We start from the raw sequence: 27,280 nt of genomic DNA on the forward strand, positions 1-27,280 counted from the left end.
TTTTGTTATGAATAATATATCACATCCATGTTGCGTAGATGACTAAAAGAGCCCAACCTGAAAATTATAGGACATCAATAAAGCCGATTGACTCATTCAAAAAATGACTATTTTCGACGCGCTAACGGGTTGGCATTTGAAGTAAAAAGAATAACCACGAAAAAATAATAAAAACGATGATGTTACTGATTCCCTATGCTGACTATTCATAAAAGGAAGTTCGGTAACTAAAAACATTTACTGTCATTGAAAAGTAAGACCACTCACCTTGTGAGTAAAGTCACAAACGATCGCTCAACCTTAGAGCAAATTCAGCCGGTTTTTCCTGACTTTCAGGTACCTATTGATTGTACAGACTCGGTTTAACATTATTGAGGTATTGCACAGTCTCTCTCTCTATATATATATATAATACTGGAACTCCAAAAGTCCTGGATATATTTGTTTCATCCTGTGCAATTTTAAGATAGACTACAATTTGTAAAATCGTTTTCCAGGTCTTTCGTCCACTGAGACCATTTCTTTTTCGAATCACCTGCTTATTGGTTTGCTGGAATATTACATTTGAGTTTCTATTTGTCTATAAAAAACTTCCTGACTATCTCCATTACATATTTACTGAAATTTAGACATCTAATCCTCTTTGTATGCGAATATCTCAGTTTGATTGAACGCATGTGTGCTTCTCAATCTTTATTTACTATCTCATTATTGTGAACAAACAAAGTCAATAACGTCATCTGTGTAACGGTTAGCACATAAAATGCACATGGTTTCGCACACGTTTACTCACTCACCCTCTGGTTCGCTTTCCAATCGCGTGAATATGGATTTCCCCAATCAATAACAGTACACGCTTTTCCCAATAACTGGTCTTCTGTCTTCCGAAGTAAATTATCGGTGATACCAAGAGAAATAGCTCCCAATGAAACATACTGTTAGCGGGCCAACACATCCTGGAGTCTAAAAAAGGAGTAACTTCTACAAGTGTCCACAAACTGCCTAATTCTCAGTTTATTTAAAATTATGGAACCTGATTCTGGTAATGGTACTTTCTAAAGTAGTTATGAATTCAACAATTTTCCTTAGAAGTTAACAAGATCTGTTTCGCCATCAATCGACATCTGTGAAATGTCCAAGAAAATTTATTTTGCCAGACAGCTCACGTTGAGTCTATTGTCCGGTTTTATGTAACTCATAAATCCACATTTTGAATTATGTAAAAGGGTATCACCAATCGGCACACATGTAAGATCCACTCGTTATCATGGGACGATGTTTTTGTTATTTGTTATTATTATCTGTTAGCTTCAGTCCAGGAAAGAGCATAATAAATTTTAGACTTTAAGCTAAAAGCGGATAATCGTAATCCACGTACAATAGGTTTTTCCCCAAAATAAAAAACGCTTATTTTTAATTCACATATTTCCAAAACAATAGATATGAAATCTAATAAGTGAATAAACGTAGTAGTGGTAAAGGTATATAGAGTGCTATACATGGCTTGGAAATGGAAGTACCTTTGTCCGTATTGTGCATTTCAGAGCGAAACCCCGATATAGCATAATAGCTAGCTTAAGGTATTCCCGTGGAACTGTCTGTGTTATTGTTGCAGTCGTTATACGTTTCGGATGGTAAATTACTGTACCAAGTGATAAGATGACAGTAATGTCAAGTACTTGAGTTATTAATGAGCGTGAACCAGAATACTGTTTTTATGTGGAAGGATTTTGATGTGAAAAATTGCTTAGGGTTGAAACACACGACCATCAGTAACATTGTTTTTTACAAACAGGTTACTTCCTGGTTCGTAACCGTAGTTTATGCGCTGTGAACTGCTATCAAACTAGTTGACTACGCAGTTCACTGCTACAACGTACTGTAAAAATCGAAAAGCCCCGATTTGTACTCTGCACTCTAGGAGCCATGTTGGAAGAAGAAAAATGATGTTGCCGCTTTGGTGGTTGTGGCAGTAGTTTATAAAACGAAATATTACGAAAGTGCTGGAGACCATTAGTGATAATCCTTGTAAGTCCACGAACGCATGTTAGCTTACGTGTTACACATAAACTGGATATATTTTATAACTTGCATGCAAGTAAATTGAAGTATATAACGTACACGCCACCTATCTGGGAGACTTCAAATATCAAGTGGTCGCCTTGTGGCGAATGTCTGAAGGTCGCTTAAATAAAATTACAAGCTAGCTTTATTTCTTACTACAAAGTCATTTGAAAGCTGAGAAAGTACAAGTTATCCTAAAAACAGACTTTTAAGCGTGAAGAACTAAACAAAAAAGTTGTTTTATATAGGTTTCATCATGCTCATTAGTTTCTTCGAGACTTTATTTGTTTTAAATTTACAAAGTATCATAATGAGACCTTGCATTTTTGTCAAACATATAAAATAGTCCTGGTGTTTGCGCTTTTGAATAAACAATTTTTCATTCACACGCGTGTATTGCATGTTTTAAGGCAAATGCATTGGATAGGATGTTAAGTGCTTTGGTGCTATAATGTTGTGTTTATTTATTTTTACATTTTTACAGACCACACAAGATAATTCTTCCAATTTAAATCTCAGTAGATACTTTGCGTGAAGAGGGTATCGCTGTAGATATGAAGCTTTTCAGAAAAGCTACGAATTTAATATTGAAAGCTTATAGACGATATCCGTACAATGATGTTTTGGTCGTTCGTCAAACTCATCTGTGTACATTCAAATCACCATTCAACATCATACAATGTTTTGTTAGGCCCGATGGTTTTTTAGATCCATCAACGTACTTAGTTTCATCTAGAAAGCCAATGTACAAAGCAGTTATTTTTGATAAAGATGGAACTATTATTTGCTTTAACTCAATGTGGATGCCTTGGGCACGGACTATTGCAAAAAAGTACTGTCACTATATAAATACCTATTTATCTGCCCCAATGATAAAGCATTTCTAGTGACATTGCTCGGGATATAGGTTTCGAGATATTGACTACTCTTGGGTGCTGCCCAAAAACTCACATTATCAATCCAGGTTTAAATTTTTTTCATTTTAATTCTGACCTTTTTAAAGGTGTTTTAGCTGAAGGTACTGAAGAACAAATAATAATCGCTCTGACAAACTTGTTAGTTTCTCACGGCATTACAAAAAGCATGGCTCAGTCCATTGTGTCTAAGCATGTAAAAGCATTATCACTTTCACCTGAGCACGTTGTTCAGTTGACTGATATGAAAAGCATGTTAACTACTTTGAGACAGCACTCAATCAAGACCGCTATTTGCACATCCGACAGTCGCAAAGGTAAGTCGATCCTGTAACAGGAGATATTTACTGTTTTGATGGTGAGTAAATCACTGTATAATTGGAGATACAAGAACAAGAGCAAGTAATTTTAGCATGTTGGTCATGGTTTGGTGTAGTAGTGAACACTTGAATATCTTTCGTAGTGTAGGCATATCAACACAATTTATGACAAAGATCTTAAAATATTTGAACATTGAAAGCAATATCGTTCTGACAAGCCCTTAGATTTCAGTCCCAAGTCTCAGCTATTTCATGATAACGTTACCAACAAAGATAAATGTAGAGTAAGGGAAATAAAAATTACTAACAAAATAGTGGCAAGACTTTAGAATAATGATATTGGTGAGCTATTTATTAGCTTTTCAACAATTGAAAAAGTTTTGTATCTGAACGTTGCACACGTTTGATACAGAATACAACAATTGTTAAAATTAGGTTTGCTGAAAACAGTCATCGACCAGGATTTGAGTTTCTTAGTCGAAATTGTGAATACACGATATTTCAGTCATTTCAAACGTTAAAGGCTTTTGGCAGTATAAATTAAAGGGAACTAAACCGTTTACATGAATCATAGCGGAAAATTAAAAAGGCTAAAAACCAAGTAAATAACACTTTTCTTAGCAATATTTGGCTGTATTAAAAAGAAATAATAAATTTGATAGTTCTTGACTTTCAAGAGTAAAATAAAACAATGTATTACTAGACCGTCAATTAAGTTTTATGTGTAATTTAAATTGGAAGAAACTAATGTGGTTTACTTTTAAATAATTGTAGGGACAGTACAAGCTCTGGCAGTTTTAGATGTTTTACATCTATTAGATGTTATTGTGTGCGGTGATGACCCTGGTAGACTTCCGAAACCGCATCCAGATAACGCGGAATTCATATGTAAGGAACTCCATGTGTCACCTGAAGAAACAGTTATGATAGGAGATACCTCGACGGACATTGCTTTTGCAAAAGTAAGTTATGGTTTGAAAACAAGTCAGTTTTACGTGTTGAGCAATATTATAAATTGCAACTCAGGAAATTCAGGTGAGAATGATCGGCTTCTAACATTTTTAATCAATTTTTGTCTGAAATGGTTTAATTTCAAAAAACGTAAGCAGTATACTCTTTGCATTATTTTTGTGGTTCTAGTTTTTTAACAATACAAATTTGTTCTGTTTGTAGATGAGCAAAATTTGTTATTACAGGATTAATTAACATTCAATAAAAAGTGAAAAAGCTCTTATAAAACCAAGTCCTAAACGTTTGTTAGTTAGCTCCTAGAAGGATAAAAGGTGTCACTATTATATTAAACTCACAAACGCTAGTCTTAGAACAACTGTTGTACGAATTGAGCAGGCAGATAATAAACCTATCTGAACTTCTTAGCATAACTCATGTACCTTTCACAGTATAATACATCATTCTTAATAAATACTTCAAAGTATTTGAGGTATGATAGTTCCCTTTTTACATTTTACTCAAAGAATGCTAATCTAGGTTTATGTATTGGTGTTCTTAGTGGAATCGGTCAACAAAATGGTTTGGAGGAAACCTGGCTTAAGCATTCTGAAATTGAGGGTAAAAGTAATTTAAACGAGGTTAAATCATACCATTCAAAACCTAAGTTACATATCGTGCCATCTGTGGGTCATATATTGCCAATCGTGTTGCCTGATCTTAATCTACCAATCAGACAAATTTTGCTCGGTAACAACGTGTTACATCAAAAGCTGTCAAATCAAAAGTTTAAACTGGTTATTATTGACAAAGATGGGAGTTTTATCAATGTACATCCCCGTTGGGCTGAATGGTGTGAGAAAGTCTACATAAGGTAAGTCATTGTTTCTGGTATTTTATATAAATTCTGAGGTACTCTTGAGATAGAAAGGGTTTTTATTGTTTATTTTGCCATCAAAACACTGGGACTAACATTATCATATCTTTATAGTTAGTGATATAAACATGAACTCCACAGGAAATTAAATGTATGTTATGCTTTTGTTATATTATGTCTACTATTTTTACGAGATATAACCATCAAATAAGTCAAACTGTTATCATGTTTCAGGCTGTCTGATACTGGATAATTAGTGGTGGTCATTGAACAGTTTTCAATCTGGTTATCTCAAGATTTACAAGTTGGTTTCTAAAATGCACCCAGAACTCATATATCGTTACATTTCATTTTATGCTCAAAGTCAGATAATTGTGCGGGATTATGGAATAAACATAATGAACACTGATATTGTAATAAGTAACATACTTGTACGCAATAAAAAACTGAATCTCCAGTGATTGTGCCAAACTTTGTTTAGAATTCGAAACTTTGTACTTATTTAAAAGGTTAGGTAACAATCTTTGTAGTGTTAAATTTACTCAGGTTTGGTTTTGTAAGAGTTGAGTTTCGAATATAAGTTTAATGAAGTCAGTTTGCCGTTACACTATTTTTTTCAAACAAACTAAAAATATTTAGGCTTAATTTTAAGAAAAATCGAGGAATATATTTACCATGGGCAATTTATTGGCTAAAGTAGTTTCAAGGTGCTATAAAAGTTTTAATTTGGACACTTTCTATCCTGATTTTTACGGTAAAATGTCATTATTTTCGTATGGACATTTAGGTTGCAATAGAAAAACAACACCATTTTGATAGTTATTATGACAAAATAGATGTAAAACTCTCATAATCTATAGTGAAGTTAAAATTTAGCAAATAATCAGCTAAGAAGTGGTAGGCAGAATATCCAAGTTTCATGCAAACTCCATGCGGATCTTTTTACATGTAGAACAAATGTAAATTTCTGGAAACAAACGGTCGTTTTTTGATGCCCATTACAGCAACCCATCCACAACAAACTATTTTGTTTTCACCACTAAAAGTTCCGTGTCAGAATGAAATGGCTGTTTTATGCTATTTGGTTCTAAGTGGACCCGAAAATAAGGTCAGTCTTCGACAACTACTTCCTTTAAATTAGAATTACACGTTCACAAGTTTTTGTGGAGTATGACCGCTGTACGTTTCTAAACATCATAAACCAGATAGTGTAGGATATTAAAATATCCGCACATTTGTTTGAGTGTTTTAGTTATTCTTAGTGAGGTTTTAGTGCACTAAGTGCTTTTTCTTCTTATTCATGACCTGTTAGTTCAGGCTAAGCGTATTGTTTCCACAAGCCCTCAAAAATTAGACATTCACATTCTATGTTTATTAGGGTACCCACTTTTGTTTAATATTAGAAAAAGTGCTAATTCGAAGCCGGCTTTAATTTACGACCTAATGTCCGGCCATTTGTTATTGTTTAAGGTTTCGCACGTCCTGTTAAACGCGTAATTTGATTGTGCACGTGTTTGTTGAAATTACTTATACTTGTTGGTCAAATTGGTTGTATTGGCAACAAATAATATTTATTTCACATGATTGTGTCAGGGGGGATTTTCTGTCATCAAATAGATTGATATTAAAAATAGTTTTAATCTAACATATCTAACTGTTGTGTTGACTATCAGATATTATTTGAATATGGTTTAAATCTAGTAAAATTTAATTACATTACATTCACCCGACTCTTAGAGGTTTGTTTTTGACTGTAATTAGTATTTTGGTGTCATAAAAGTTATCAAATATTATTAATTTTAATATCTCATGTGATATCATACTTTCACATCACGTACAGTTGAAATACAATTTTAGCTTTATGAGCAAAACAAAAATTCCCACTCGGACATTTAGTAATAGTTTAGTGAATAAGAACACAGGTGGGGACAATCAATGTATTTCTTGCAAAATTACAGAGTCCTTTCATCAATTGTAAAAACCATGCGTTCAATACTTCATTTACAAAAGCTCCACCAATTGTCTCAAACTTCATCGTTTTTCCATTGCCACAAGAATTACTCCCTGTCCTCGTTCTCTTCGATTTGATCGTCTCAACAATCTGCTTGCAGGTTTTCTACTTTCGATCGTTGTTGCATACTGCTTATTTCTGTTGACATAAGTAACACGCACCACAATGGTAGAATTGATTAAGAATCAATAAATATTAAAATTATGTAGGAACACTAGCGTTATCGAAAATCTTAGAAAATTTGTGAGTGTTGACTTACTCTCTTTTAAATGCTCTACGTAGATAGGTCAGGTAGGGGAAGGGGCTTTACGAACTTCTTTCGAGTACAAAGATAAGACTTCTGGATGTGGATTACTGCGAATTGAAGGTGTTTAGAAGACGAGCCAGTGAACATAATAAACCATTTTTGTTAATGAAGCTTAGAAAAGATACTTCATGGTCTTCTTAGCTCCCCTTACTTTAGATAATTCATATGTATTTTTCTGCTGCTGGATGAAAAATTCCTGCTGACCTATCAAGATTTTAGACAAGTATATTACCTATTTAAAATTGGTTTACCGTAACTCAATTCTCTAGGAGGTTAATTGCTTTTATCCTGTGAGTATTTTGGAGCAACTTCGTTTGGTGACTACTAATTCAGTTTCACAAGATAGTGTGACCTAACCGGATAACATTTAGTTTGTCTCTATGGCTTTGAGATTTCATTTGAACGCTATGGTTTTAAATACTAATTTGTTACAACCATTCACAGTAAGTAATTTCAGTTAAATTTAACCCATAGATTTCTCCTTCCCGAATATGTTAATGCAGCGGTTCTTAGTTAAAATCTTTTGTAGAATAAGCTTTCTGTTTCTCTGAACCCCTTTTTCTTTTTCTTCTGGGATTTAAGGCATTTTAAGTTCATCAAAGCTAAACAATGAACAGCAACCCTAACAAGTTTCTTTAAAAAATCGTTTTCACTGTTTGTTTCCTAATTAGTTAATGTTAGTAACCTGAAAACATTTTACTCCTAACATCTTACAGATTATCGGAAAAAACGTCTCCTGATCTGGCATGTACATTTTTGAACATACTGGGTTACTCTTCTGAGACGCGAAAAATAGCTAATGGTATTTTAGCTGAAGGATCCACGGTGTTTATTGAAGAGTGCCTGCGGTATTTGCTCATACTAAAAGGTTACGGAGTCAAAGAGTCTGACCAGATAGTAAACCAGGTAAGCCATGGTTGCCAAATATATTTTTTTACATGTAAGGTAGAAGATTACAACAAAATAACTATTGATGTTAGGTTTCGAACTTGTATCCTAAATCAAAACAAAATGTTTTAAAATTATGTTCCAATATGACTTACATATTCATAAGTTTACTATGTGAAACAATTACGTCTCACTAGTTGACAAAATTTCACCAAAGATACAAGATACCAGTTCGGCTTCTATCACATTGCACCATCTGAGGCCCAGGTCAGATTTTAGTTTATCTATTAAAAAGTATCCGTTATACATAGGTATTCTGTGCATTACCCAGTATGTCTCACGTACGTTGAAGCGACAAAGTAAATAATGCTAGAAATAATCGTCAGACACTAGATAAATGTATCACACTTGGAAATAAAGTTATGGGTTTTTGTCGAATGAGGTGCCAGGGATTCATGTTCTTAAACCTATCAACCACTTAATACAGCGAGCTATGATGGCTCAGGATAGGAGAAGACTGGTGGGTCTGAAACAAAAGTAGGGAATCACCTCACAAAGTCACTGACTGTTGTGTTGCGGTTTATCAGAAGGTTCACTCTTGCTAGTTAAGATCATTGTTGGAACTGTAGCTAGCAGGTGGTGTCCGAGAGTAAAGTTTATCAAAATTGTTAGCAAGAGCCTGGATGAATCCATTCTTCATCCATTGTTTAGAATTCCCTCGTACCCCCTGTCCTTAGACTTCGTCAGTTCTAGTGTGGATATATTCATTAAGTCAGCTTTTTGAACTATAAGCGACATTTTCATTTCTGATGCTTTTAGATTTAACTAAATGATTTCATTTCATCATAATTATAAAGGTGTAGTGAACAGAAACGATTCATGTTTTCACCAGGTCCTGCATCGTTTCTAGAAGGTTTATATATCAGCGGATATTTTTAAATGATCAGAACTTTTTCTAGTAAAATACATTTAGAATTTATGAAATGTTTTCGTCTGCATGTCATTAAAAGATACCCATAGGCATGAATAAATTTATTTTTTCCCGTCAGCCTGTTTCTCAGTTATGCAATTCCATTAATCTTAATGAGTTATTTAAATGTAGATGTAGAAACTGAAAGGGAGTTTTTGAAGATCACCATTATAAGTAGCTATCTTCAATATGTGCTGTGTATTTTACAAATTCTGTCATAATTATTACTATTATTTTAAATACTTTGCGTTCCTCCAATTTTCCATCTTTGTTTTAATGTGCGTTGTGGCAATCTGGCTTGTGCCTGGTTAGCTATGTTTCTGACTTACTTAGTAACTGAGGCGAATTTCACAGCATTTTTCAGGAGGACCAACTACTTAGAGTACTCAGACGAACAACAGAAGTTATTCGAACTGTTATCCTTCTATAAAAGGTTGCTATAAAGGTACTGTGCTACTACTTCTAGAGTAATGACCATCCTTCGAAAAAACCAAATGGCATATTTTTTTCGGTTGTTTCAGTGGGACCTAGACTTCAAAAATGAAAAAACTGAACTCGACATAGAGCACTATGTAGGAACTTTGGAGTCTACCAAAATGGTTGACCAATAGTTAAACTTACGTTTTTTGAGATTCGTTAAGGCCATTTCCACCACACACTTAAAACAAGCTGTGTCTTCTGAAGGAAATAGCTATTAGTCTTCCATTTCTTTGGTAACCTAATCCTCAACCTTTCCTCGTACATAGTTGCATCATATTTTAATTTAGCTCTCCTGTTGCTCAAAATAATGTTACTGAGAAATGTAGCGATTTGTGAAATTCAAGCATCGTTTACTATAGTTTAGTTAATTTGTTTTATATGTAAGTTGTTGTTCATTTTCTTTCAATTTACGTGTTATATAATTTTAGATATGGATATGTCCAAGCTCTATACCAGGTATAACTATATCTGATACAGTTGAAACAGTTAAGAAACTTAGGGAAATCGGTCTACAAGTAGCTATAAATAGTTCAGACAGCCGAAAAGCCTGCGACAATTTCTTGTTAAACCTAAAATTGCATGACTACATAAATATCATAGTGTCGGCTGAGGATGCCGGTTGTCACCCAAAACCTTTACCACATACTGTGCTTCAAATCATTGACAAAGTTGGAGTAAGAGATTTTTCTTTTATTATTTTAGATTTTGTTTAAATCATTTAAGACCCATCACTCAATGTTTTCGCATGTCAGAGTTTTATTGATATTTCTATCAGTATCGTTCGTCTGGTAGTGAAACAGGGAATTTATAGAAATTGTTTGAAGTTGGTGTTATCCGTGACCACCATAAATGAATCTCAACTGTTAGACAGAGTCATATTTTATTTACTTTAATTCATATCTTTTGTGATCGTAAGTGAAAGTCATTATTATTAGATGTTGATTTTGCTTTATAAAAGTATTTTAATAAGTTGGTCAGCTTAAAGATGGTGACAGCTCGCACACTCCCTTCCAGGGTCAAACATACCATCTATGAATTCACACGTTTGTGTGAATAGCCTGGTGTTTTGGAGATTCGAAATAAAGTTATTAACTAGAATAGTGATCGCACTATGAAAGAGTAACTTTTGTGAGGATAAATTATGTATAAACGTATAATATAATAGCTTTGGAAAGAAGTTGATATAGTGTTCTAAATGATAAGTGGTTTAGGAAGAAGAATTTTCGAAGTCAGCAGACTTTACATAATGTGCAGTTAATTCACTTGAAATTTCTTAAATTTAAATGTCCTCAACTACAATAAGAAATTAAATCTCACTGTGTGATAAACAAAACATTTCCCTAAACATTAATTTACGCTGATCACGGCCTGTCAAACTATCAAATTGATTGTTTGAGATTGGTTATTTATTGTCACTGATCATACATGGCATAAAAACAAAACAGATTGATGGTACTTTTTTACATGTTCTGCCTTCACTGTGTTTTCAACCATTTGAATGCTCATTAGTATATTGAAGACACTTCTTCTTCTTGTAGTGTAAACCTGAAGAAACAGTCACTGTCGGTGATACACCTGCAGACTTAATGTCCGGTCGGTTGGCTAAGGTTGGCCTTACTGTTGGACTGTTATCTGGATTTTCATCGGCAACCGATCTAATCTCCTATTCAGACCTAATTTTACCAAACTTATCTCATCTCCCTAATATATTCATTGATTAAAGGTAGTTTGAAGGAAGAAATAAAACAATCCATAAAAGGATGGTACAAAATCAACAAATTCATTGTGTCATATTTTTTTAAGTTATGAATACTTCTTAGAAACTTTATTCAATTCTGATTTCATTTCCTTTGTACTTTATACCACAAAAGATGTAAGCTTATTTTATAATTCCTTCTTCCAAAATATCTTCCTTGAAATTTTTTTAATGACAGTAATAACCATTTTTCAATTATTTCCGATGACGGTTGTTATGGATAATTTAGATATCAAGTTGATTGATGCTAATAAAAGCATTTTACCTAAAATTCCTTTTTGTGAATTCGAATGATATGTTTGGCAGATTGTCTGTTGAAACTCAACATTTCTTAGTGTTTTTTTATTAACTTCCATCATGCAATGCTCACTCGTTTCCATTATTCATTAACATAAGAGATCAGATATACTGACTGGGTAGTTGATATGAAGCTTTAAGAATAATCACTTGCCAGTAACTTGGATACAGTCCATGTTTATGACGTAATGATGAAGAGAAGTTGAAAACCTGTTAAATTTTCTGTCTTATATTCTAGTCTATAGATTTCCTGACTAACATCTAAGGAAACAATGACCCAAATCCTGATTCAGCCTAGGTGTTTTGACAAGTCAGTCATTTAACAAGTGATTTTTAGAAAACGTTGCTAATAATGATTCAATAAAAAATCCAAGAAAATACTTAGCTTATCTAAACCTAAAACGATTAATAGTTCACCGGTCGTTTAAATGTACAAAAATCAACAGAACTTCAAGTCTCATTATTTCTAGACAACTCTCATACAAAGTAAATTAAGCAATCACTGGCACGAATATATCCCTATAGATTGAACTGAATTAAGACCGTTCTAGCAGTACCACATTGGTTTAGTTGTTTAATTATTACTATGTTCTAGATGATAAAGTTAACAACTCACGATTTCCTAAACTCAAACTAGTTATTATTTATTACTTTCTGATGTTTTACATGAGTTGTTGCATGCATCTTTTAGCCAATATACAATAATTATACACTCTATTTATTGGTGAGTACCTACTTCTAGCAAATATTTGTATTTTATTGGGTTTCTTAGAGCTCTAAACTTGAAATGAAATATAATGTGAAAGGATTTAGTTATTTAATAATTCTATAGGTGCTTTAATATGATATTCAACTAAGAAAAAATGCTAATTTTGAATAGACCACTAACCACTAAATAATAAGACGAATAAATTCTTTATTTCTTTTGTTAATATGAATTATCCAGGAGATCTTGAATCAATCGAAACTCACTTAATCTACTACATGATAGTACTTTGTAAGGTAACGCTTTTAATGTAAATGAGAATGTGATATGTTATTTAGTTTGTTCAACCAATATATGAATATTATTTATAGATTCTTACTCTATGAGCTTTAATGTTATCTCATTTAATATCTTACTATAATGTACTTTAATTAGGAGTATTATTTTGTTACACATATTTCACAAACAGATGTAGGATTTATTTAACGATTCGTTATATGACGGTGTGTACTTTATCTCATATGATTTAATTATACCCAACAATCTATCACAGAACTTTCTTAGAACAAACAGATTTAACTACTCAATAGAAAAATGCTTATTCCCCCCAACTGACGAATAATTTTAATAAGAGTATGCTTTCTGTTTTCTTGACTGTAGATAATTGTTTTTGCTCTTCATGAATTACTTAAATTCAGTGCAGGGACAAGGATATTATCTAAAATATTATGGACTTATAAAGCACCAATATTATCACAAACATATCACAAAACGTCTGTTTAAGACATCGTGTAGCGTATCTAATCATAAAACGCCGATAGCAAAATCCAATGACTTTAGGAATTCCTATGAATACATTATAATTGGAGCTGGTTCAGCTGGATGTGTTTTGGCCAATCGTTTAAGTTTACCACATCCTAAAACAAAAAATTCTAGTAAAGTTCTGGTTCTAGAAGCTGGTCCTACAGATGTTGGAATTTCCAGATGGACAATTAAGATGCCAGCTGCTCTTATGTACAATCTTTATCACGATAAGTAAGCCATTTTGTTAGTTCGGTTTGTCAGTTTCCCATGAATAATAAGTTTTGTGATGCCTGTATGTTTATAAAACATTTTATTCATTTGTTTACAATGTTTGAACTGAGTTGCTTTCAGGTTCAAAAAATATAACAATGTATTACAAATAATTTAGTGAAAGAATTTTCACAATTCATGTTACGTCTCCATAGAAATTAAAGTGCTTTGAACTGTTGATTCATTATGTTCTCAAGAGATAACCGCAAGTCGTTTCTATAGATGCTTTGATTGCACCAAAGTCCCAAATAAATATTGTTATTGTCAGTGACGTAACTGAGGTAATCTTCGATAGCTGTTTTATAATCATTTTGGTCGGAGGTTTGGTGGAATCCTTGAATAAAAGGTATAGATTTTTCTTATGGTTCGGGGAAACTTTAATATGTCTAGTTTGAGTAAGAAATAGTGGGAAAGTATGCTAGACTATAAAATACCGGGTCTCGATCATTTGAACATTGTTATAGTTACAAATATAAGCATTGGTTTTAGTTTTCTATTTGTACATATTAGTAAGAACGATTAAGTGATCACTTTCCATGTTGTATTTAAAAATATCAGTTATCCCGTCTACTTTACCTACATTCAGAGATACATATTATACGACATTATTTTGAAATTGCGCATTATATCACTGCGGAAAAAAAGGTTAATGAATTATTCATCAGGTAAATGCACTTCATATTTATACTAAAAGTATGATGAATATAAAGTTCGAGCTTGAGTTCGTGGATTGCCAATGCCTCAGCGTTGCATAAAATATTGGCTCGACACCCTTTCAATCCAATTCCTTTAACTCAAAGGAAGTAGGTCGAAGGGGTGTCGAATCAATATTTTATGCACTGCTGAGGGATTGGCAATCCACGTTTGATACATATCTTTAATTCTGTCAACTGGAGTGTCTAAAATAGGTTAACTATCATCATTTTACAAGAAAATCATAATCAGTTTTACTTTATAATTATACTTTTATAGTTTATATTCTTACCCTCAATTATAAATCATACTTTAATTTGACATGAAACTCGTGACCACTCTTGAACATAGGCATGAAGTCGAATGATACCTAACTAATCGTAGAATCTAAAACGGTATTTTATGATGTGCGAGTTAGAACCACTAAATTAATTCAACTAAACAGTTATAGTTCTCCGTAAAAAATGCATAAATGCTACCTTTTTGTAGTTGGTACAACTTTTGTCAGCCTGATCAAATGAATTATCAGATTTATTCGTCGTCCCCATTTTTTAAATAGCAATTTTACACTTACAAGGTCGTGGGGAGTGCTATTCATCATATATTTAATCCAAAGACGAAAGCTGTAGGATATACATTAAGATGAAATCACAGAGATATGCTGATATAATTCAAGTCAATGTAGGTCATATAGACCGAATAATTTAATTATTCGGTTAACTGAATGATTAGATGTGAAACAGATTAGAGATCACGTTCCGATTTGGGTCGATTGGGTTAAGTAAATCAATAAAATGTGATTGTTCTATTTATTTATTATGTGATCGTTGAGTAAGAAACTGATAGGACTACGTCACACAATCTACTCTGATAACTACTCTCATTTCCATCAAAAATTACCTTCCTATTAAGTTATCAAACTTTTTGACAAATCTTCTTGTTCATTCAGAAACAATGACTTGAGTTCAAATCATCCTACTTTAAAATAAGATTCACTCCAGTAACCTCTTATTTACGGGTCCGCAACTTCATTTTCGCTTCAATATTTATCTGTTATTTTATCGCTTAAGATAATCAACTAGTCTTTTATATGGATATATGTTGTCGACTTTGAAAGTAAATGAAATCAGATTATGATAAATAAATTATCATTTTGTTCTATCGTTTACCTTCCATCAGTATGTTAACAAGGTGAAAAGTATTGAACTCATTATGCCGCATACTTTCCGCGTCCTACATTTATTCGGAAAATCTGTATCAAGATTTTAAGTACACCAACTGAATAATTTAAGAAAAAACTGGCTAATATCACAAAAAGTATGTTTTAAACAAATGGTGTTGTACCCATAGTCTAGTTTTTTGCTAGAATTTATGACGTGATAGAAAAAAATTGGATAGTGATTTGTATATTGTCTATTTATAATATAAAGTATGTTATTAGGAATATATTCACTTCATTTTAACTATAGTGTTCATTATATGGTCTGATAATCATGATAATATTAATATTATTATAAACACTCAAATGTAATTATTCGTCACCAACCCCAAACAAAACATGTTTGAAAATTTAGTTATTACTGAACGAATCACGTCCATACTCTGAACAGAAATCACGTAATAGGCTGAATGTTTTACATAATTTTCGTAGTGATTATAGCAATAATAATGACGTGCATCAGTCACTGGTGTATTTATATGCATATCTATTTGTTGTTACTTTTTTCACACTACTATCTATGTGCTTGTCAGTTCACTAATGATATAAACTATCCTGTTATATACAAAATACATATCAGTTTAAAGTACACAATCGACAATAAAAGTATCATTGGATACGGTTATGATAAAATTTCTAAATGTCAGTTAAGTAGTTTATAGACCTATATTTGCATTGATAGTATTTCAGTTATTTAACCATTCTTTTGAAAAATAGACTAAAACTATCAGAGCTTCTAAGCTACTAAAGAATACGGTGGGCAGAAAATTTACATACGAATTAATACAGGAGCTAGTAATAAGTCAATCATTTAGATAAAAAGTGTATATAAATAATAAAACAGTTTGTTGAAACTAATTTTTAATAACCAGTGTGATTTAAAAATACGTCAATAAAAAGGTCACCATTTGGTCACTGCCTTTGTAAGTATAAGGGTTAATCCAGACCACAGACGCTGGATTTGATCTCATGGTGCGGAGTAGTGGATGTGCACTGCTGTGAAGTTCCATGCCAGGAAGAAACGGTTGTTTAGTACTTCCAGGTTTCCACTAACAGTCTAGCTAAAATCAGTTCGTAATCTAGACTGTAAAAATTCTACAATTTTCGCGAATCCCCTTACACTAATAAAAGTACATTAGCCAGGTTTATTGAATTATAGTTAATAAAAACGTTACTTTGGTTACCAGATGCCTAAACCAAACAAGAAGCAATCTGTGTTTAGATTTCGTGCTGTGGTGATTGTAGATACAACCATTAAAGTCACTGATTATTAAAATAAAATCACCTCATGCTGAGGTGTATGCTACTTATGTCGATAGACATAAGTAGTATATAACACCAATCAAAAGTGGGGTGCCTGGCAGCAGAAAGTTTGGACGATCAAATCGAAGAGGACGAGAACAGAGAGTAATTTTCATGGCAATGGAAAAACGATGAGGTTTGAGACAACTGATGGAGGATTCGCATATGAAGTATTGAACGTATGATTTTCACAATTGATGAAAGGACTTTGTAATTTTGTATACAGTACACTGGTTGCTCGCACATGAGTGTTCATTTATTACAGTACCATAAAGATAGTTTCATTAATAAAAGTGAATGATTATGAGGAGGTTTGGATGGTCTTGTCGTTTCATCTTGACAGCGATTCAGATACTGTCGTTAGAATATAAAACATCAAAGCCTAATATAAATCAAGTAAGCAAATTGCAATATTCCTGAGAGTTGACTTAGCAGTTTCTGTAGTAAGTAGTTTTGAAACATCAAGTTTAGGCAGAATTTATTCCATAATAACTCCAACAGTGCTGAAAAATAAAATTGTAATAAAGCGTAAAGCTATTATTTCGATAAGTTGTACAGCATTGACACTATGAGAAATTTCATGTTTATATGTATGTACTGATTTCTTTTGATAACATTTATACCCTGTGTGCAAGTTCAGAAGCGATGAGAGCTTACAAGCTATAGACCATTGTATTCAGAGAAAAATAATACCTAGATTTATTGTAGTTATTCATTGTCAGATGAAAATACGTGATCTTTATTCACAGTGATAGGGTCCGTATGCAAATTGTTTGATAAAATCGATTCAATATATATGTGATTTAAAATTATTCTTTGCATCAGTTACTAGAATTGCGTACAAAAATACCGTTGGCCAAGTAAGTATCGTGAAATGCTCAGGCAGAAATGAAAAATAGTTATAAGATCATTCAGGCCTGAATACTATAGGCAGATATTGTTTGAAAAAAGGATTTTTACAACGAACAGTGCTTACAACTTTTAAGTTAATGATATAAAGTTTAGCGTCTGTACGATTCATTACATAAAGACAGAATCGGGTTTTTAAACATATGTGCTGTTTGAAGCGATTACGAGTTCACTTAATCTGATAACGGAATGAAGACTCTATGACACAATGACAGAAAGTGAGCTATTCTGACGCGTCCCAGTCCCACTAACTAGAGGGAGAAGTCCAAGTCTGAAATGGGGAAGTATATTCCGCAAGCAACCATAAGCACAAGCAATAACAACAGGCACAAATCAAACGTATATATACAGCACAAAATTGTCCTTGAGAAGCGTTACAAAATAGCATGCGAAAAGATACAACGAACCAATGACGTTTAAGGTTCTCCCAAGTGGGAAATACAAATATAAAGGTGAAAATGAGCGCGTTTGGCTCGAAAACAAGAAATTCGGATTTTTAAAATAAAATTACAAAAATAAGGTATTTATCAAGTGAGTTCTCGGGATCTGACATCCCCAACAATATGATTACTGATTTTTAATGAATGATAATTGTTTGGATTCTAGATACTTATTTTGTCTTGTGAGAACTAAAAGAGATATACGTAGTCAGATTATTTGGACTGTCACATCAATACTATTATAAAAGATAGCTCTGTCCATATCAAGACTCGAACCTCCGGGATAAATATAATTGACCTGGCGCTTTGTTAGACAAATTTGTTGTCCACTAATGAACGACACCTACACTTTAGTTCGCTTGCGCTACTTACAGTTCTACATCTTGCTTGAGTTTCAAGAATAATAAAATGAAGTTTAAGTATAAACTATCAGTTAACGACTAGAAAATTACAAAAAAATTACAGGTTCACATCTTATGATTCGCAGTACATGTTATTATCAGTTAACACCCTTATAAAACATACAGCTTAATACACTGTAAATAATTTAATGACCAACTTTTCTTTGTTTCCTTGTAAAAGTATCATTCTTAATACACAGTTTTTGAAAAATAGGTGGTTCTGTGGTGTTTTATCGTTGTTAGTTGCTTTCACTCCCGGAAAGTTATATTCTGATGCATGTTTAATGACTTAATTGCGTTCATGGATTTTTCTCATACGATATTATTTATAGATACAATTGGTATTATCACACTGTTCCTCAAAGACATATGAACGACCGTACTATGTACTGGCCCCGAGGTCGTGTTCTTGGTGGAAGTTCATCTTTAAATGCCATGGTCTATATTCGAGGTCATCCGTTAGATTATGATAGGTGGGAATTGGAGGGTGCTGATGGTAATTAAACGATACTTTTTAAAATTAATATTCTAATGATAAATTGTTATTGGATTCAATCTATAAAAATATTTTGATCAGTTACTCCGTTCATTGTTTAAGTCAAATTCTCTTTGGACCTGAAGCTAAAAGTTTCAACACTGTGCTTTGTATTCACTTGGTATTGTTTTTGCTTGAATCTTCCCATCAAGGTTTAAGACTGCAATTGATCAGTCTATTATTGGCATACGTGCCTACTGTGCCTATTGCCTCGATATTGCCCCAATTCACAAGCTTTATAAGTAAAGACGGATAGTGGTTAGCAGTGGAATTTAGGACGCCTTGTATCTTTTACAACAACCAGATTGCTATACACGGTTTACTTTAACAGTTGGAAGACCAGTAGTCATACTGTGGAGAATATAGTAGAATTTGTATGTTTTGGCATTAAGTCTAACCTCTGATGAATGACGTTGAAAAAGATATATGTACAAACTTTTAAGATTAAGTGTCCATGAAAAATTTCGCAGTTATTCTTCAAAGAATACCGACATACGTATGAGCTGTATTTCACAGATCTTAGGACTTGACAAAGTAATTAACTACACATTATTTACATAAATTTCGTATGTTCTGAATCTACCCTCTGTCAAGCATTTATTTGTTTTGCATGTTGTATACACACAGTATTTCTCGCTTTGAGTTTGTAAATCAGATATCCTGGTATAACTTGATTGCCTTCTCTTCTCCATATTTTTTTTTCATTATGACTATTTATAAACATTATTTAACGGTCTCCAAATGACACGTGTTTTTAAATTAAAATCTAGTTATTAAAATAATTCGTGTAAGTTGTATGTTTTTTTTCACTACTTGATAGTAGCTTACATTGAATATGTGAAACATTGTCTTTGAATCAAAGTAAAAGAATGAGAAATATGTATTTCAGGAGGTGTACTATATTCACCGGTGGTGCATTATGGATGAGCGAAGAAAATTTATTTGGTTTCAGATCTAAGCTAGAATTTCTACAAATACAAAGTTTCAAAAATGAACGGAAGTTCTAGGTATTCACTGTTTTCCCGCCTGATGATGTAGGCTTTTCTCCAAACGTTTAAATGATGAAAACAAGGACGTTTGTACTGAAAAATTGTCAAAATATCAATCTTTTATTTATGGAAATCTTTCTCATATAGGTTGGAATTATGCAAACTGCTTGCCATATTTTCGCAAAGCTCAGACTCATGAACTCAATGGGAACCAATATAGAGGTTCTAATGGTCCATTATATGTATCCAGAGCCAAAACTAATCACCCATTACATTCAGCCTGGATTGAAGCAGGCAAACAGGCTGGTTATCCGTTTACTGATGATGTAAATGGGTATCAACAAGTAAGACTAATGTTTCGACACTTATATTTCAGACCTTTGCCGATTGATTACTATGACCTTCGAGACATAGTGATGATGTTATGCTTTTGGCTATTAAGGCTTTTGAAGCGTGATCTGTTTTAAGTTACTTTAATTATGTACCATAAGTGGCTCGACAGTCATTCGAGAACTCAATTCCCATGAGTGGCTAACTTTGTGAAGAATAGCCTAAGCTCAAATAAAAGGCAACGAATCATGGAATTCATCCATACTTTGGTATCGAATATTGATCTTGCGAGATCGAAGACCAAATAAACTTTAGAAATGTAAACCACTGGATCCCGTTCTAGTGATCTGAAGTTATCATGCTTACTTTGGGACTAAATGGTTCTATGTTTGATTATGTGCAGGAACACCCTTGGTGGTTTGTTTATTTGGGAATAGAAAGTTGTTCACTGATCCGTATCTTTCATTGTCCATCTACCAAATGTCAGTCAACAATGATAACAACGTCAACCTTTTGTTTTGACTAACATCACTGAGTAATTCTTTAATTTACTTTATATTCAGGTAGATCAATTTAATCATTAAGTTCATCATAGAATAGAATTAGAAATCTTTCAGAGTTTTATCCAAAAACCCATTGTTTATGGGAATAGTAGTAAAACGTCTTTCATAGATTAAAACACAAGTAAATGTTATTTTGGAAAGTTTTCCATCACTGCTCATGATAAATGGAAAGTACATCACAAACATGTTTATAGTCGAATTGCCTTCAAAATATTACAGGATCTCAACTCGGAATCATTTTAAGTATAATAGTGTAGTAGTTCATGTCACTAATAATTTGTACTAATAGCCACACTACTATTATCTGGTCTAGTAGTATTCTACGTTTTAGACTAATTTGTGACGACTGGATACAAAAAATTGTATTTTTGATTTTTTGTTTTAATGTCGAAGAATTAGCGATTTACTTGGAATATAAACACTTAAGTCAAAAATAAACAAATATATTAATGCTACAGAGTGCTGCTCAATCATTTGCTTAAAATGAATTTCGAATATAAGTTTGAATATGGCTTTTGTATGGATCATAAAGTTTTGTGATTTATTTAACTTCAGAATTAATGTATATCCGCTAACTGTATCAACATAACTGTGGCGTTTTGTCACAGGGCATAAATGATACCGAAACCAAAGGTCGAAATTTTGATTTCAATTACGTTTAAGAAATTTGACACTTGGTGACGAAAATTTAACTGCTAAGTGGTATATATACAAATATTTATATTCCTTTATATTTATTATTGTCTATAACTTAATTTATTTTTATATTTAAATGCTTATAAATGGATTTTGACGCAATAATTTTTAAGGAGGGCATGGGCTACTTTGATATGACTATTAAAAACGGTGAAAGGTGTTCAGCTTCCACAGCTTATTTACATCCAGCTATGAAGTCTAGTTCTAACTTAACTGTTGAAACAAATGCACTAGTCACGCAAATACTTTTTGAAAATAAAAGGGCGGTCGGTGTAAAATACAGTAAAAACGGCCAAGTTCATGAGGTAAGAATGTCTTCCTAAAAGTTTAGTTTGAATTATTCATGTTAATTTACTTTTTATAATGTGCGATAATTATCTGCCCCTATAGAATGAGCTGCAATACAATAGAATTACGAATGATGATAAATTTACAGAGATGTGAGCACTTTAGTGTCAACAAGTTGTTTCCCCAATTCAATTTTCTTGTATTATTGATCTCTTTCTCTAATGTGTCAGCGTCTGTTTGTGTTGCCTGGTATATATAAACTATTTTTGTAAGTCCATAAATATGGGTAGTTTACATTCGCTACTTCTCGCTTACTCATCTTTCTGAAGTATGACAGATTTTTTTGTCTGTTTATCTATATTACACAACCTTAGAAATTCTTCATTGAGCCTGAGAAAAAATTATATCATATCTACAACGTAAGTTCAAAAATTCAGCATAATTTTGCCTTTGCCATTATCCTTTAGTCAGGAATTATATTATGGTTAACTGCCACTAACTATTAAGGTGATTCAGTTTGGAGCCTTAAGAAGGAATTTACTTTTTAAAATACAAGCATTTACCACTTAAAATGTGATTGATAAAAATAGATTATAACGTCAAAATCATTAGAGATTTCGATATGTAGCATAAAGTAACTCTACTTGGTATTGGAATTATCACAATGTACTGGAAGCAACCTAAAATTGTTAATTTCTTCTTTATACTATTTCAACTCTCAGCTAGTTAATTATTTGTCTAAACATCATCCTTCACTTAATACTAAAGTTTCATTTATTCTAACTAAAGACACCCAGGTTTCGTTTTATTTTTATTTGTTTCAAATTCAAAAGGCTAGAGCAGAATCTGAAGTGATCTTATCAGGAGGAGCTATAAACTCACCACACTTACTAATGTTATCGGGGATTGGTAATGTAGATTATTTACGCTCGATTGGAATAGATGCTTGGCATCATTTACCAGGTGTCGGACAAAATTTACAAGATCATTTAGAATTATACGTACAGCAGGCTTGTAAAAAGGTATTTAATAATATCATAATTAAGTTGTTTATTCGGATTGCATACATCAGTGAAAATAGATTTACAATAATAACCATTTCTTTTGATGCACACAATTCCATGAAAACACAGGTATTCATGTGTGTTCATAATTCACGTAATCCGGTGACTGATATCAACATTAAAGCATATGTGGCTGTCGTGAAACTTTGGTTAGCAATTTATGAAGGACAATGGTGAAATGTAACAGAAATGTTTCATCCTATTTGTAACTAACTTGAATATTAATAAGTCGAACTAATAGCTTCCTGTAACGGAAGAAGACTGTTATCATGAGTCCTATTTCTTCCTTGTCAACTTTTCAAACTTGCCTAGTCATTATGTCTTAGCCATTAGCATAATATACTTCACCATACATGCGAGAAAACCATACCACATTGTGTTGTATGCTAGCGAGATAGAAAAAAGACCATAAATACAGTGGGTATTTAGTGATTTCCAAATGTTATTGTAACCCGTTAGACAATACCATGTTTAAATGGTAATCACCTGTTATTTTGCAGGGTATTAGTCAGTACTTTATTTTAGTAAGCCGTACTATGAAAACAGTTTTGCTCTGACAACTTTAATTTCCAAGCTGCCATAACATGATAAAGTAATATACAAGGACATAACCAATCCATAAATTCAAATAAAACATTTTCACTGTTATACCAGCGTTGTTTTCTCTCAACTTCTCAGATATTTCTGAAATAATCTAGATAGAAGGGAGCTTATCCTAAGTGGCACACAGTCAGGAAAGTTTAATCTAGCTGGTTGGGGTAACCGTTTATTTGTGAAGTATAAATTGTTACTGTATACTGATGTTTTGAAGGATGGACTTTTCTTATTCTTTTATGGCTTACAACAATGTATGTTTTTCACATGTATATTCAAGTGATGTTTCATATTCATTTTAATAGTTTTATTGCTCTATTGAAGATTTGTATCAGTTTTTGTATAAAGTTTGTTAAATTTTTTCCATGTACTTTTGTGCGTCATTTAAGATGTAGTTTGAATATTAGAATAATTGTATTTATTTATTTTGTAAAGAAGGACAAATTGATATTGGATTTCTCTTAAGGATAATAAATGAATTCATCCTGTAGGTATTCAGAGAAAGTAAAATATGTAGACTCTAAAATTAAGGGTTTATTGTTCGTTACCGATGCACGAAGAAAACTGCATACTAGTTCGCCAATGACGTCAAAATGTGTTATGTCTTTTGCCGTAAACAAAATAATTTAAACCTGATTAAGAATATATTATTTCTTTGTTTAAATTTGAATAAAGTAGTAAATAAACAACTTTTCATAAAATAAGCTCTGAATTTCTCGTTAACAGTTTCTGGTTTTTTGCATAGCCAATAACGCTTTACAATGCTCAGTGGAAATATCCACATATTATGGTTGGGATCGGTTTAAAATGGATATTATTCCGTCGGGGCTGGGCGGCGACAACTCATTTAGAAAGTGGTGGTTTCGTAAGAACAGAAGCAAATATTTCTCACCCTAACATTCAGTTTCATTTTCTCCCATCGACAATACATGATCATGGACGTAAAATGGGTGGTCAGCATGCATTTCAGGTAAGGATCTCACGCTCCCATTTTATTCTTGTAGTTGCTAGTTTTCGTGTGAACGGGCTAAAAATAGGAAACTCCAATAAATACTGTATATGACATCATTCTAAGTGAATTAAAAATGTAAAGCTTGGTCACAAAACTGAGCGATTATTGCTAGATATCTAAATTAAATCGAAGCTAGTATAACATATGGATCAATGTGATCTTTTAAGAAAGCACTGTTCTCTATCTATTAACAGGCCATATTTAAGACTACTTTGAAAGTAATAAATCTAATCTTTGTATTATCACGTTTTACCTTTTGATAGAAATCGACACAAGCATCTTACGTACAGTTAGTTCAAGATAAAAGCTTCACACTGGTAATAATTAATGTTTAAAGTGTGACTAGAATATAATTACAACAACATAGGAAAACTAGGTGGGTCATTGTCATCCTTGTCATCCTTGTGGTTTTTCTAGTGACCTCATAAAATTACTAAAATAGTGTTATGAAATGTCCATCTTGTTTGCCGTTTTTATAAAAACACCATGCGCTCATTCTGTTTTCAATGATCACGTATGTACATTGTAAGAAAATAAATAGTAATAAAGCCAGAGTAAATCTGTCTATCAAACTACTCTAAAATTTTGTTAATTAAATGCTGATATTGCTCAACAAGTAATACCAATCTGTGTTTGGAGTTTTTAGTTATTGTCGTTTGAAATCGATTACAGTAATATGAGTTCATTCATTTTTCATTCGTTAGCCTTGAACAACGTATCATCTCTCAACTTTCGTTTGTTGTGTCATGTCACTTATTTCAACATTTGTGATCCACCATTGTTGGTTTTTAAAAGTTTGTATGTCAATTGATCTTTTTCGAGCTTGTTTCTTGTTCAGCATTCTGACACAATGATACCTGTAGTTCATTCACTTTTAATTTAGATTCAATAAAGTCTATACTATTCATTGCTTCCATATATATATATATATATATATATATATATATATATATACTGGTTATGCTTAGTCACATAATATATTTGATAACTTCATTTCGCTTGCTGTATTCGCCTCAGATAGTACATACAAAATGAAATAATGAGCTTACTTCAATTCCAACGTAAATTAGGTATTCAATTATATTAAAAGTAAGTAGAACTAGTAGTGTTAAGCAACTGAATTAATAACTTGACTTAATATTGTACATAACTGTTCGGCTTGAAGTAAAGCTTTTCTGAAAATTAAAACATGCCTTATAAAACCTATCTTCAAAGTTAATAAACAGAAATGAATAATAAACTAAAATTCAATATAAAATTTTACAATATCATCGAGTACTTAACACATTTCTGCAACTGGAACTTTATCGAACAAATTAATGTAGTATTTTTGATCAACATTAATAACATTATATAGGTGCATGTTGGACCAATGAGGTCAAGAAGTCGCGGCCAAATTTTATTGTCTCCTGCAAGTCTAGGTTTTGCTCCAAAAATAGACCCAAATTATTTAGCCTGTGAAACTGATCGAGCTGAAATGCGAGCAGCCATTCGTTTGTCACGCGAAATATTTGCTCAGCCTGCATTAGCGAAAGAATTCGCAGGCAAAGAACTGGCTCCAGGTGAGGATAAAGTATCAAATTCTCAACTGGATGAATTTGTACGTTCTTTTGGTGATAGCGCATACCATCCTTCTTGCACTTGCCGTATGGGTAAAAATCCTGATGGTCGTAAAGCTGTAAGTGATGATGAAATACACAATGGTTATTTGGGTAATGGTAGAATAGAGGCAGCAGTTACTCAATCAAACTGTAAAGTGTGGGGCATTGACAATCTTCGTATTGTTGATGCAAGTATAATGCCATCAATTGTTTCAGGCAATTTAAATGCACCTGTCATAATGATGGCTGAAAAAGCTGCAGATATTATTGTCAGTTCTCGAGATGGTGTTTCAGTTGTTTTGCCAGCTGATTCAAATCCCTCCTATTGGAAACCAGAGCATCCTGGTAAACAACGTGATGGTGTTCCACTTGTATCTCATCATTTGATTTAACTAATATGAAGATAAAAAAAATTGAGAAAATCTATCCAGTATATTAACTCCCTCGTTTTAGACATACTATTTATAAAGCACACATTATCACACTCCCAATAATAGTTGCTTTCAAATAAATGCCTTACTTGTTTTTTTTTCTTTTTTTGTCAAAGACTTCTAAAGCTCTTGATAATAGCAGTTTTTTTAAAAATTACATTTCCGTATTGAAAGTGCTTATATTGAAATTACAGGAAATCCCATTGAATTAGATTTTTCCAAATATCCACATTCTATTTTATTTTATTTTTGTTCCGTTTGGTTAACTTAATAACAGTTTTTATGATAATTGCAATTTCATATAACAGAATGGTAATAAATAAAGTGATAATTTAACTATATATATTGTTTTCTACGGATAAAGCTCTAAATTGAAACATCCAAAATTGCCATAAAGAGATTTACATGGAAAAATCATTTTTTAGATTAATACTCATGATATTAATAGATTTATGTTAATAATCAAATTGAACTTTGGCAAGTATCTACATATCTTTTGCAGCTAAGTGAATGGATATTATTAACTTTTACTACAGAGTTTAGTACTTCTTGAAGATGAATCACATAGACGCATTAACCTAATGATATCTAACGATATAAA

General features: G+C 32.5%; 1 protein-coding gene across 1 annotated transcript; it reads left to right on the forward strand.

Moving 5' to 3' along the window:
- Positions 1 to 2,370: 2,370 nt before the first annotated feature.
- Positions 2,371 to 27,280, forward strand: MS3_00003572 (uncharacterized protein). Its single transcript, XM_051211400.1, has 15 exons — positions 2,371 to 2,896; positions 2,943 to 3,028; positions 3,068 to 3,295; positions 4,073 to 4,260; positions 4,774 to 5,120; positions 8,158 to 8,347; positions 10,208 to 10,453; positions 11,318 to 12,834; positions 13,199 to 13,573; positions 18,909 to 19,072; positions 20,248 to 20,444; positions 21,803 to 21,994; positions 22,811 to 22,999; positions 24,381 to 24,605; positions 26,005 to 27,280. The coding sequence occupies exons 9-15, from the start codon at positions 13,218 to 13,220 to the stop codon at positions 26,638 to 26,640; spliced, it is 1,959 nt and encodes a 652-aa protein (XP_051071456.1). The 5' UTR covers positions 2,371 to 2,896; positions 2,943 to 3,028; positions 3,068 to 3,295; positions 4,073 to 4,260; positions 4,774 to 5,120; positions 8,158 to 8,347; positions 10,208 to 10,453; positions 11,318 to 12,834; positions 13,199 to 13,217; the 3' UTR covers positions 26,641 to 27,280.

This window comes from Schistosoma haematobium, chromosome ZW (genome assembly GCF_000699445.3).
Source record: "Schistosoma haematobium chromosome ZW, whole genome shotgun sequence".
In the NCBI taxonomy this organism is placed as follows: domain Eukaryota; kingdom Metazoa; phylum Platyhelminthes; class Trematoda; order Strigeidida; family Schistosomatidae; genus Schistosoma; species Schistosoma haematobium.